At 33.8% G+C, this 14308-nt stretch overlaps 1 protein-coding gene across 4 annotated transcripts in view; it reads right to left on the minus strand.

Moving 5' to 3' along the window:
• The window catches only part of HBS1L (HBS1 like translational GTPase), a 140555-nt gene that overhangs the window by 108782 nt on the left and 17465 nt on the right, over positions 1-14308 (minus strand). For 3 of the 4 annotated variants that reach the window (XR_006356301.1, XM_044001311.1, XM_044001312.1), the window contains exons 3-4: positions 10294-10425; positions 9822-10007 (exon numbers count right to left, since the gene is read on the minus strand). Coding sequence is in view for 3 of the 4 variants with exons in the window: in XM_044001311.1 (XP_043857246.1) it covers positions 9822-10007; positions 10294-10425 (318 nt within the window). In the remaining variant the exon portion in view is untranslated. Of the gene's footprint in view, positions 1-3620; positions 8044-9821; positions 10008-10293; positions 10426-14308 lie in introns of those variants that run through there. The other variant, XM_044001313.1, reaches the window with a different exon arrangement.

Here is a 14308-nt window from a genome sequence, read left to right on the forward strand (position 1 = left end):
TCAAGGTTATCTTTCTAACAATAATCTAAGTGTTATTGCTAGAGGGTTTGTTTAAAAAAAAAAAATTGAGAGTCTTTTATCCAGCAGTATAGTTTGGGGTTTTTTCTGAATTATTTAGGTTCTTTTAGTTTTAGATGGTAAATGACTGTCACAATTTTTAAAATTGTCCCACAAGATGGTATATCCTCTCTTGTAAGACACTTTTTTATATAACGAAATCATATGAGTAAACTCAAAATGCTGAAGATAATTGGCCCTTACCATTCACGATAAAATGAACTAAATAAAAGGCTACTCTGTAAAAAATTCCAGGTAATGTTTGTATTATAGGCAAGATTTGAAAATATCACCAATATATGTTTGATTCAAAGCCGTGTTTTATTATAGGAAATTCCCCGTGAGGAAACTTTCAAAAATCTTTCTGCCGATGCAGATCAGCAACTGTTCTGCAATCACAGTCTTAGAGAGCTGCCTGTGACATTAAGTTAAGTAAGTTGCCCAAGGCCACACAGTCAGTATATGCTAGAGGTAGGACTTAAACCTAGGTCTTCCTATATAATAATGATAATATTAATCGTAATTATGACAATGACTAATGATAGCTAACATTTATAAAGCTCTTTAGTGCTAATAAAGCATTTTATATATATTATCTCACTTGATCTTCACAAAAATCCTATAAACTACGTACTACAGGTATTGTTATCAACACCATTTTAGAAGTTAGGAAACAGCCTAAGCAAATTTAAGGTCACACAATGAATAACTATGAGGCATGGGGTTCAAGTCCAGAATTTTTATACTATACCATGCTGCTTCTCCTTGAGTGTTATCAGAAGTTTTGATCCTTCCCTCAAAAGCATGCAAGATAATAATAGTTATATGAATTCACCTCCCTCAGCCTTAGTTTCTTCCTTTGTAAAATGAAGTTGTTCTTTCTAAATGACTGATGCTCTCTCTTTTTGATTGCATCCAGCTTAACATCCTAATGAAGGGGAAGAAAGAGGGCACAAGGAAAAGCCTGTAACACAAAGTAGGACAGAAGTAGCTATAAAAGAGCAGGCTCTTCCCATAAGATCAAAGTGCAAGTTATGGGCTGGTACCAGTGAAAAGAGGATTGAATACATTTCATATAAATATAAAACTTATAAAGTAGTTCTTAACAAAGTCACAGAGTAACCATTAAAGTATCCCTAAAAATAAGCCTACTGATATCATGAGTTATTAATTTCCACCTTGAGACTTACATTAGCACTTAATTTTGTGTCCCTCTATTCATGCATTCTCATGTACTCCAATTATCTGAACTTCTCTACTGCAATGTCAGCTCCATGAAGATTAGGACCCTTTCTTATGTAAAACTTCTATCCCCTAGCATGATGCTCTGCACAGAATGCTTTATAAATGTGTGTTGAATTGAATCAAAACCCAAAAGAAACTTGCAAAGAGCAAGCCAAATTCGCCCTCTTGATTCAATTCAGCCCTGTCCCAATAAGTTATACCTTACTTACATACTGAAACAGGTGTCAAGAATTTGAAGGAATCTGAGTTCTCTTAAAAACCTGTTATGTTTTATTCAGGGGCTTCCAGAATAGGACAGCTTTCCAAAGGATGGGAAAACATGTACTGATATGTATAATGTTCCACAGTCTCTCTTTATTCATCTGACTCTCTTAAATGTGAAAATATGCTGCTTTCAATAAGAAGCTCTTCATTTACAATTCATATGTTTACTATTTTGAAGACAGTAAAGGAAATGGTAAGTAAATTGGTTAAATAGATGAGACAATGACGAAGTTAAGTAACACAGAAAAGAAATGTCTTATAAAATAATTTCTGCTTGGGCAAGTTCACTTTCCATCCACTGACCTTACATTTACCAAATTATTCACAACCAACCATTTAATGATATTCAAAGTTGATGTCTAATCAAATAAAAAATAGACCATAAAAAGCTATACTCTTATGAAACCTAAGCTTTTAAAATGATTTAATTCTAAAAGACCATCGGCTCTAAGAAATTCTACACAGCCAGTTTGTTTTGTTTTTTAATTCATTTACAGAAACATTGAGCAGTGCCTACAATAAAAAATATTCAAATATCACTGTGAAATTTTCAGTTTTATATTTTTAAAAATCAGCATATAAATCTGTGATATTTTTACACTTTACATTAAAAAAACTTCAGCATTACATTTTTCAACATAACTTTTTGTAATATGTCCACATGTTAAGTTTACATACATAACAAATACTTCATAAACTAAAAATCTAAATTCTAATATACAATTAGTTCAACCGATCCATACATAATTATATGTACATTTTTTAAATTACAGGCTATCTGAAAAGTAGCAAGGAAAACTGTATCAAAATACCTCACAAACATTTCAACACATACAAAATATCAGAAAACAAAGTTAGCTAATAGGAATTTCTAAGCTAACTTGATAGAAAAGTGACATTATAAACTAAATATGTTTGCATAAACACAACTGCTCTCACACTATACAATACACTTAAAAACATAAAAGGACAATTTACTAACTCACAGTTCTTATTCTATATAGTGTTTTTTTTACCCGTTTCTCGTATTTACAACTTTTATACTGATTCAGGTTCAATGAAAGTTGGATAACACTAAATTCATGATTTTTTTTTTTTTTGGCCAAAGGAGCGCTATTTATTTCTCCACTGTCAAATACAAAACAAAATATTTCAGGAGAGGGCTCACCTCAGGATTATAAACTGTACAATTTACATTCAGTGCTACGAAACAGCTTAAGACACTGTTTGAAAATACACATTAACTGCTTGTAGTCTTTAATTACAAGAACCAACGATCTAACTAAATCAAACAAAAACAGAAAAGTCAGCTAAGTATAAAAAAGAAAAGTTCAGGAATAGGAATACAAAGTTGACAGGCAAAAAGTAAAAAATGTAGAAAATGGTGACAGCATAAGCAATATTTTAAAACATACAAGATATATACTACAATTTTCAGTAATTACTATTAAGAAGCATTATCTCAAAAAAAAAATCCAAGTCAAGTCATGGCTTTGGTTATATATTTAATATAGAGGAATAAAAAACTTCTATATGAAAAATCTTCAGAAAATAAAAATGAATAAGACAATTACTTTTTAAATTGGCTTACTTGTGAAAAGAAATCACGTTGAAGGCAAGTAGTGAAATTACAAGAGAAAGAAAAATGACTATACACACAACTCAAAATTTATGTTTGAACTATAAGAACTACAAACTTATTACCAAGTGAATAAATGGTAGATGGTTTAGAATATGTACAAAGTGATATCAATATTATCTGAATATTAAAGTACAAGCACACCCTTATATACAAACAGCTGATAAGTATAAATAACTAGTTCAAACCTGGATATATTTTCCAGGGAGTTCAGAGAATGCAAATGTTTTCCCTGAGCCACTATGTGTATTCTATTGTTACTGAATGCCTGGCTATGTATGTTGATGGGAAAAGATTCTGGAGCCAAAAAAAAAAAAAAACAACCAAAAAACAAGGCTGCTGCTTTTTTGTTTGTTTGTTTGTTTTGTTTCGGGCCAAGCAACGAGGGTTAAGTGACTTGCCCAGGGTCACACAGCTAGTAAGTGTCAAGTGTCTGAGGCTGCATTTGAACTCAGGTCCTCCTGAATCCAGGGCTGGTGCTCTATCCACTGTGCCACCTAGCTGCCACCTAGCTGCCCTTTTTGTTTGTTTTGTTTTAAACAGAATGCATTTTCCCACAGAAACAAAGTTGTAAATAGTACATGTTTCTGGGTCAGTCCACAATAACCTATTTAACTATATATTATGTAACTGACAAAAAAAATACTATTAGAATTGTAATACAATTGCTGGTAATGCACACCCTGAGCTAATCAACCTACCTTATGAGTAAAATTGATTTTGTAGACTAGTCTAGGAATCTAACCATTATTTTAAACATTGTTTCAGTGGGAAAATGTGTCCAGAACCCCAAACTTTTGGTATACAAACTTCTGTTTGGACAACCTTTTGGTATAGCAACATATTTCAAAGTTGAAAATTATTTCATTTAAAATAGTAAGTTAACTGTTACCCTTCTACTCCCCAACCCCATTCAAAATATTGGCTTAAAAATTCCAAATTATTAAATTGCCATTTTTCTATAACTATTGTCCAAAAGCAAAAGCAAAATTACTAATGGTTTCTAAAACTGACTCCCAAAAGCCAAAATACAGCTCAAAATATAAAAGTTCAGCAGCAGCACTACCTGTAATATAAGGAATGATGAAATTTGGAAAAGCTAAATAGAACAGACCTTACCCTGAATGTGAATTCTCTTGCAAAGAATATTATTCATTATGTATCATAGTCTTCAAACTATGAAAATCATACATTTGTGGGGTTTTTTGTTTTTGTTTTTTTAGTGAGGCAATTGGGGTTAAGTGACTTGCCCAGGGTCACACACAGCTAGTAAGTGTCAAGTGTCTGAGGCCGGATTTGAGCTCAGGTCCTCCTGAATCCAAGGCCGGTGCTCTATCCACTGCACCACCTAGCTGCCCCCATACATTTGTTTTTAAGAACAATGAGTATAAATTCACTTCAAGTTGTTCTACCAAAAATACTAGTTGCAAAATCATTATTATATATACAACCTATAAAAACTGGGACTTACTCCTGAGCAATAAGTTAAATGGAAGATAGGGAAAAAAAACCAAAAAACCTATTTTTAATCCCATAAAAATTATAAGGTTCATATGGAAAGTCAATTTCCCTGTTCCCAAAAGTGACCTTTTGATATTTAAACATATTATTTCAAGTAGCTGCCAGGGGAAAGTACTTATTTTCCCAAATAAAAAAAATAAGCTATTTAACATTATGGGAAATAAAGAATTTGTAGGCATTTTTATTTGCTAGAAATGAAAAGCATTATGCACTGGCCTAACTATATATTTATACAATATTATATACAATGCCAGCCAAAGACATAAAAGTTCAAATACCTCTCTCTAAAAACACACACACACACACACACACACACACACACACACTCTCTCTCTCTCTCTCTCTCTCTCTCTCTCTAAAGCTGATAGTGTACCATGTTTACTTAGCCTTTCTAGCAGATTAAAATGACTACAGAACTTTCTCCATCTATAAACATACTTCAAGGTCCTGTGATTTGACTGATGGAGGGTAGTTCCTTCACCCAAATGGACTGTAACCCTTATACAACTTAGCAGATAGTCTCTGAAAATTTCTGTAACTGGGTATTCACTACCCTGTAGTCAACTTAAGAGATCCTCCCCAAACTTCGCTTAATTTGTCCTCAGATGTCAAACATACAATCTTTGTACTGCTACTGGAAGTCTTTCCAGTTTAATTAAACCTCCCAGAGCTTGTTGTACTCTACTGGCATAGTTTTTAAGAAACCCAATGTTCATTTCCACACCACAAGAAGGTCCTAGAGAAGGAAATCTTTGAAGGTTTTAAGGAACTGGAAGCTACTCAATCAGAACACCACTTTTTCTTGGTATTACTAAATCCTAAACTAAAAAGCAAAAAAATTTAGGTCAAAGAGGTCTGATTTGAAAAATGTTCTCCAAATTCTCTGACTAAAATAGCTTTAATTTGGTCTGAGTGTACTAAAGACCTGACTTTGTTGGACAAATACCTATTAACAGAGAAAGAAAAGCCTCAATTTTGAACATTTTTCTAAAACAAAACAAAAAAACCCATAATAAAATAAAAAAGATAACCTCTTTCTAGTCCTCCCTCAGAAAAAAAAGAAAACAGGCATCATCATGTGTCTAAAAACATTCAATTAGAACAAATGTGTAAACAATTAACCTTTATGACTAATAAGCACATCTCAAATTTTAAAACTGGTCCCACTAACTGGTTTGTATTTTATGTTTAGCAGCAAAAAATTTACTTAAAACAAACCTCAGAGTATTTTTTTTAAAGCTTAGGAATTACAGAATTTTTAAACTATATATTTAAACTGATACCCAGAAAAACAGTATAACCTGGAATGACACAGATAACATTCTATTATAACTAAATTCCAGGCATGCAATGCCATAAATATATCATTTTTTAAATCTACTAATAGTCCAAAATAATTGCTAAACGTAATGAATATTCTTAGTAGAAAAGCAAAAATCTTTACAAATTCAAAAATAAGCTTTATAAAATACAATTATTCATCTCAAAACTGGAAAAAAAACATTTTTAGCTAAGTAAGTTTCAAATAAAATTATTTGAGGTTTGATGTCAGAATTACAACTCCACACACACAATCTGTAAACATTACGGGCTCAGATGGTTAATTATACATGTCATTAATGATTACTGAGGACGGGGAGCAAATGGTTAATTTCAGTGCAATAACACAAATGAATTAAAGTTGTTACCAAGTAAGATACATTTTTTAAAAATAGGTAATAAAAATTAATTACAATTCCAAAGTATAAAGTGATTCTGTAAAGATTTTAAACTGGTTTAAAAGAAAAGGCTCTGCAATAGTTGTCAAATTCTCCTTCTTTTACACTATTCTCTAGTAAAAGCTTTCTTTTGATTAGCCTTCACAATATCATCAGGGGACGCGGATTTGAAGTCAAATGGTGTTATTACTTTGAGAGGACCTATTTCTTTGTCCTTTACTTCTTGAACTTGTCTACTGTAAAGAAAAGTCTTATACAGGTCAAAGGTGTGTCTCTTGCAGGTTTTCGGTGGATATCGAAGACACAGAGTTGAAGCAAAAGCTGAAGGTCTAGCAGCAAGGGCCTTTGTCCAAGAAAGAGAGAAAGCTGGTTTCCTAGAGATATAGCCTTTCTTGCTTTTCTTATTCTCTCTGGAGAAACTAGAATTTTTCACTAGCTTAGAACTTGGAACTTTAGCTCCTGGTATTAAGATATTTGAATGATTTTCAATAGGCTTTGGAAAGCTCTCTGGGGTTTTTATAAGGACACTTAGATCAATATTTGAATCTACTGCAGAAGACTTTATTTTAGGTAAATCCAACAAAGAAGGACCTTTTTTAATTTGAGATTTATCTACTTCATTAATAGATTCTGCAATTAAATCAGAAAGAGACAAATTTTCAAGATCTCTAGTAGGAGAAGCCTTAGAAAATGTCAAAGACGACAGAGATCCTGTTAATTCTGGTATTCCAGTCGAAGACTGATACTGAGTTATTTGTGACAATGGCGTGGATCCCAAGCTCAAATCGGTAAAACTGGCAGAAGACTGGTTACAAAGATCAGATAAAGAAAAATACTGGCTTGGATTATTTTCTTTGTGTTCTTGAAATAGTTCAGTGAGAGATGGACTTTCACATTTGGAAAACTGTACCCAGTTTTTTTCTAAATTATGTTTCTTGGAACACTGTTGAGTAGAAAGAATGCTTCCAGATAATTCTGCCTTTTTATTCCGAAGGGGACTTATATTGTTATCAAGGGTCATGTTTTCTAATGTGTTAGTTAAGTTAAAAGAACTACCAATATTTTCCAAGTTGTTCTGTACTGGAATGTTCTGAACACTGGGTAGTAAACTACTTTCTTTGGACAAAGAACTATCAGATCTTTTTGTCTGCATTAATGCTTTCAAATCTGGTCCTCCCTTGTACTCAGAATCATCCAAGGAGAGAAACTCAGATAAATCAGCTCCCAATAATTTACCATCTACACTATCTGAAATCAGACTTTCAAGGTCACTTCTAGATGAAAATTTAACTGTTGGCTGACTGTTAAGAGATTCATAAAATGAATCATTTGGCATATCATTAATTAGGTCGGCTAATGACAGCTCTTTTGATGACTTACATGGTTCTAGTTTCTTATCACTGTGAGGCCTGTCAAGTTTCTTTTTTTTATGTAGTAAATGTTGACTCAATATAGTTGAAGAATTACAAGATAATCCATCTTTAGATACTGAGTCACAAAACTCAAAAGGGGTACTACTGCACCCTGAGTGGTTTACTGATGAAGGAGAAAAGCTTTGAACATTATCAGTTGATACTTCAGATGAACAAAATAAGACTCCTTACCTTACAATAGCCAGTAATTTTCAGGTAAACGGTTCCAGAAAAAAAAAGTTCCACATATGGAGAAGACAGTCACAGCAACCAAAAGAAAACATGAAATGAGGCATTTAATTACTAAATGTTTCTTTAAAGAACTGAGACATGAATAAAGAGGTGCATGGTCGTTATTTAAGAAATATTTTGAAGGATACTTTCAAGACATTTACCTTCCTTTTTGCAAATGAAATTTTTAACAATTCAAAAACATATCTACCAATATAGGAAATGATTTACTTCAAGTATTTTTTTTTTGTAAATACTGGTTTATTTTCTTTAATTTGCCTTATTTTGGAGCATAGATATGTTGCAAGTAAAACTAGGGGTACAACAAATCTGAATTACTTTTGAGTATATATAGTAATTACCTAAATTAGTAACACACTGTAAGTAGTGGATCTTGACTATTTTAATGAAGAGAGAATTTATTAGTACCCAATTATTTTTATAAAGTGGGTAATTTTTAAGTAAACATTCCCCCTCATTTTTAATATTTCCTTATAAAAGCTTTCAATCCAGCCTTTATTCAAATTATCATAATTCTTAAATTAATATGGTTTTACAGATCACTAGTTACTCAAATTCAAGCCTCAAAAAAAGACAAACAAAAGAAAACTTTACAAAACCCAACCTTTAAATACAGGCAAGCACCTAAGTAAAACCTACCTAAACTATTTCTCTTTAGTCTAAGCTAGTTAACTCAGAAAATACTGCTAATGAGAATGTGGTTGAAGATTCAATTCCCACAATGGTCAGTCAACTATGCCCAAATAAAAGCAGCTTCATTACTAGCAACTTCACTTTAACTTGAATCAGACATTTTGCATATCCAGGCCACTAGTTCTACAAGAAAGCTCAAATGAACATGAGAAAAAAAGGCTGGGGGCAGCTAGGTGGCACAGTGGATAAATCACCTACCCTGGATTGGAGGACCCGAGTTCAAATCCAACCTCAGACACTTGACACTTCTTAGCTGTGGGACTCTGGGCAAGTCACTTACCCCTCACTGCCTCACAAAAAAATGAATACTTCAAGGAAACCACAATTTCAATTTTGGGGCAGCTAGGTGACACAATGGATAAAGCCCTGGCCTGGATTCAGGAGGACCTGAGTTCAAATCCGACCTCAGACATTTGACACTTACTAGCTGTGTGACCCTAGGCAAGTCACTTAACCCTCACTGCCCCACCAAAAAACAAAAAGAGAGAGAGAAAAGCCTGATACAAAGACAAAACTAAAGGCCTAAATGTACTATGTGATATATCTATTTAGTATATAATACTTCTCTTTTTATTTCTAATATTAAAATTAACTAATTTTCTACAAATAAAAACTAAAGTTTGGCTTTAATTTTAAACACTGATTAGATGTCAGTTCCCATTTATATATGATTTTCCAATAAATGATTAAAAAAAAAACAAACAGGTCAGTGAAATATCCAATCCCCTGTTTTGTTTCTGCCATTAATTCCTACTTCCTACATCATCCTTTTTTATGTATACTACTAACAAGAAACTTACTAGCTTGAATTTGGTTTGATTTGATGTACCCAGGCAGATACGAAAACAAGCAGTAAATGAAACCCAAAGTAGACAACTAGGTACATGAAACATCAAGGCACCCTAGGTAATTCAACAAATAGTCCATATATAAATAATGAAGAGTTGGGTACATACAAACCTTTGTAAAACATTAAATTATTAAAAGCAATAATGAGTTTTAAAACAATTAATAGCATACCTTTTGTTGCCTTTCCCATGGAGAGAGCTTCCTCATTCTTGGATTGCTTTTTATCTTGCTCAAGCACCATAGCTAAAGCCTTCTCCACATCAAATTTGTTTTGCAGCACTGCTTCAATCATTTTTTGGTCTGGGACATCATCTCCAAGCACCTCTCTCATGTGATCAAGGCATGAATAAAGACGAGCTATGGCAAATAACAGTGGTCAAAAACACATTATATAGTTTCACAAAACAGCCCTGAACTTTCCAAATTAACATCTCCATCTCTATACAGTTTGTAATACTTTAAGCATGATTGAAATCTATCAATTCCCCTTAGAGAAAGATTTTTCTCAACAATAACAACAACAACAACAACAAAACCCAACCTAGTCCTTTTTTTCTTTTGGACTAGACCTGTGATTTCACTGATATAAGGAACTAAGCTCAGAATAAGAGAGAAACAAGTTTTGGGGTTTATTTTACTGTACCTTGATCAATCCCACTAAGCTGGTGATTAGAAACTGAGTTAGCAGGTTCTTTTGTATCTTCGTAGTCATATTCTTCTACTGGCTCAACAAACGATGGTGGTTTGTCACGTCTTGAGTAAATAAACTGAGCAGCTATAATATAAAAAAGAACAAGATATTACTATAAATAAATAGTTCCTAAAATATACCTTACATTTTCTTACTGGGGAGAAGTTAGTCCAAAATTATAGCTGCTGATTATTAGTTATATGCAGTAATAGAAGAAACAAATGATACCAAACAATAAATCATCAAAAAGTCATTTATATTTGGTTTTAGAATATAGATTCTGTTTCATATTTTCCCATACACTCACTGTTGGATGCAAGGCCCTAAATTTACACTAATCTTGCCTTGGTTTTCTCATTGCCCACTCTGTAACTCTTTCCAAGTAGCTTTTCCTATCACTAGCAGCAGCAGCAGCAGCAGCAGCATCATACTATTCACATAGCACTTCAAGGTTTGCAAAGTACATGTTTCCTCATTTGATCTATGGAAAATACATAAATTTTTGTAGTCTACTTATTCTACTCAATCTACTTTGTCCCAAATCACCAATCACCACTTAACTGTAAAATTCAATGTACTTAATTGTATGATTGGACTACACCTTTATGTTCCCTACTATGCCATTTTATGACTGTAATCATTTCATCTCTTTCTCACTCCACTTCTTCATCCCATCCCCTAAACTGGGGTGTACTGTCTGGTCCATCACTCTGTTTTTCACTCTAAAATTCTCTCTTCAGGAACCTTCAAGGCAAGAGAGTGATGTTAATGAAGTCAAGAAAGGAACATTTATCAGTATCCTAGCTTGATGGTTTGAACTATCATGTCTATATAAGCAACCCACAAATGTACAACTCCATTCTCTAATAAAGTTCATTTATACATTTATTCTACTGGTTGGTAAATACTTTGCTATTATGTGGAAGACATTACCACAAAACTAATGAATTCTAAAATCATACTCTATATTTTTTCACCCAAAATGAGCTGCCCATTGGAACTTCCATATTTCTGTCACTGGTATCAGTTTCAAAGTCTCCATATCCATTGAATTGTCTTCTTTATTCTTCCTTCATTAATCTGTGATAAATCCCCTCAATTCAATTCAAACACTGAGTTCTTAAATGTAAAAGTACTATGCTGTGATGGGAGAGAGATACAAAGTTTATAGTCTATTGGGAGGGTAATATATAGACATAAATAACTAATACTAATAATACGTTATAAGTATGAGTATTCTGTGAAGTACAAAGAATTCCATAGAGATGTTATTTGAGATGGTGAACTGAAGAAGGGTAAAAGATGATACTGGAGCCATCAGAAGCAAAGGTTATCAAGTCTGTGAAATAAAGTGTATCTTCTAAGGACACAGTTATCCACAATGGCTAGAGGACAGATTGTGGCAGAGTGTGGCAGGAGAATAAGAAGGGAAAGTTAGCATGTCGCCAGAATGTGGAGTAAGTTGAATTTTTCAAAATGAAATGGCATTTTACCTTTACTTAACAGATAACAGGAATCCAAGATTTTTGGGCACTAAATTGTTTAGATAAGGAAGATTAGCCTGACAGCAGTTTGAAGGGGAAATTGAAAAGGGGAAAAGATGGGCGGGGGAAGAAATACATGTAAAAAAGACTTCTTTTAATAGTTCAGAAAAGTGGTATTGAGGTTCTGTATCAGGAGGGGTACCAGGAATAGAGTAGATGGGAGAATTTACAGAAGTTGTTACTGACTGGTCATGAGAGATGAAGCGCTGTAAGTTTTTCCACATGGCAGTACCACTGAAAGAAATAGTAACATCAGAAAGGACAGCTTTAGGGAAAAAGACAAACACAGTTTAGGATGTGTTACACTTGAAGTGATAATGAAATATATGGGTAGAGACATCCTACATACAACAAGGGTTCTTAACCTTTTTTTTTTTTTTGCAAAACCTTTTTTTATGTCATGGATCCCTCTGGCAGTCAGATAAAGCCTATAGATCCACCCCTCTCAAAATAATGAATGTTTTTAAGTAATTGAAGAAAATTATAAATTTCAATAAGAGGTTAGAGAGCATGAAGTATTTATTGTTTGTCTTGCTTTGTGTGCCAGGCACAGTGCTTGGTACATACTAATAGCTTAATATATGTTTGTTAGCTGACTGAAAATAAAGATGAAATTTTTCTGCCATCAAAGCATGTCCGAAGAGTTCCTGTCCTAGAGGAAGTAAGAGATGTGGATCTGGAGCTCAGACAAGACATCATGTCCTGTGATATGGCTTTGGCAATCACCTGTACAAAGGTGATAGTTGAAGCCATGTCAGAGAATCTAATGGCCAGGAAAAGATGAGCACATCAAAGATAGAACATCTCAGGTGAAACCCCCACCTAAACAGATAGGAAGACAACTAGGTAGGTTCAAGAAATCAAATTTTAGATGCCAACAAGTCCAACTCTCATTTTACAAATAAGGAAACTGAGATATTAATCCCTCTTGATCACTCTACTACTTCTAATTCTTAGGATACTCCCTCATACTGGAAAGGTGCTCCTTTCCTTGGCTTCAGTGACATCACATTCCCCTGGCTTTCTTCCTATGTCTCTAATATTTCAGTAGTTCCATAACTAGTCAATAATCAATCAATAGGGGGCACCTAGGTGGTACAGTAGATAAAGCACCAGCCCTGGATTCAGGAGTACCTGAGTTCAAATCTGGCCTCAGACACTTAACACTTACTAGCTGTGACCCTGGGCAAGTCACTTAACCCTCACTGCCCTGCAAAAAAATAAAAATTAAAAAAAAAAATAATCAATCAATAAGCAATCATTTATTAAGCACTATGTGCTGGGCAGAATATTAAAAAAAGGCAAAAGGCAGTCCCTGCCTTCAAGAAGCTTATAATTTAATGGGGGAAATAATATACAAATATATACAAAGGAAGTTTTATACAGGATAAATCAAAGATAATTAAAAGAAAAAAACCACTAGAATTAAGAGTTAGGGAAAAGCTTCCTGAAAAAGATGAGATTTTAGATGGGACTTAAAGTAAGCCTGAGAAGTCTATATAGGCAGAGTTGAAGAAGGAGAACATTCTGGACTTGGGGAAGATCCAGAAAAAATAGTTGGTGGTGAGAGATGAAATTTCTTGTTCCTGGGAATAGTCATCAAGCCAGTCAAGAAGCATTTATTAAGCACCTACTATGAAATGGGCACAATGATTTAAGAGCTGGGGATACAGAGAAAATACCAAAAGTTTCTGCACTCACAGTTTAACAGTTATCATTTATATATAATGAGTGTTTTAAGGTTTATAAAGTGCTATACAAATACTATCTCATTTTAACCTCAAAACAATGGAAAGTAGGCAATATTATTATCCGAATTTTACAAATGAACTAAAGCTGTGTGCCCAGGGTCACACAGCTAGAAAGTATATGAGGCAGAATTGGAAATAATCAACTAAGGTGAAGGCACTACATTAAGAGGAATTTGGAAAGGCTTCTTATAGACTTTAGCTAGGACTTGAAAGAAGCCAGTAAAGCCAGGAGATGAGGAAGAGAATTCCAGGTATGGAGAAAGAGGACAGCTGGTATAAACAGCATCACTGCTCAGAGTACTGTTCAAGGAATAAACAAAGAGGTCAGTGTCACTGGAGTAAGGTATAAGACAGGAAAGAAGTAGTCCAGGTTATAAAGGACTCTGAACCCCAAATAGGATTTTATATAGGGAGCCAATGGTGTTGACTAAGTAAGAGGGACTGGAGAGGTCATTTAACATGGTCAAACATGGATTTAGAAAGATCACTTTTACAGCTAAGTGAAAGATGGACTAAAGTGGAAGAAGATGATGAACTAAAGCAGGAAGACTTGAAGCAGGAGACCAACCAGTCTAGGCATGAGATGAGGGCCTGTTCCAGAGATATGGCAGTGTTTAAAGGAAAGATGTTTCAAAGGTAGAATCAACAGGAGCTGCCAATTGATTGGCAGTT

This window comes from Dromiciops gliroides, chromosome 4 (assembly GCF_019393635.1).
Source record: "Dromiciops gliroides isolate mDroGli1 chromosome 4, mDroGli1.pri, whole genome shotgun sequence".
Classification (NCBI taxonomy): Eukaryota; Metazoa; Chordata; class Mammalia; order Microbiotheria; family Microbiotheriidae; genus Dromiciops; species Dromiciops gliroides.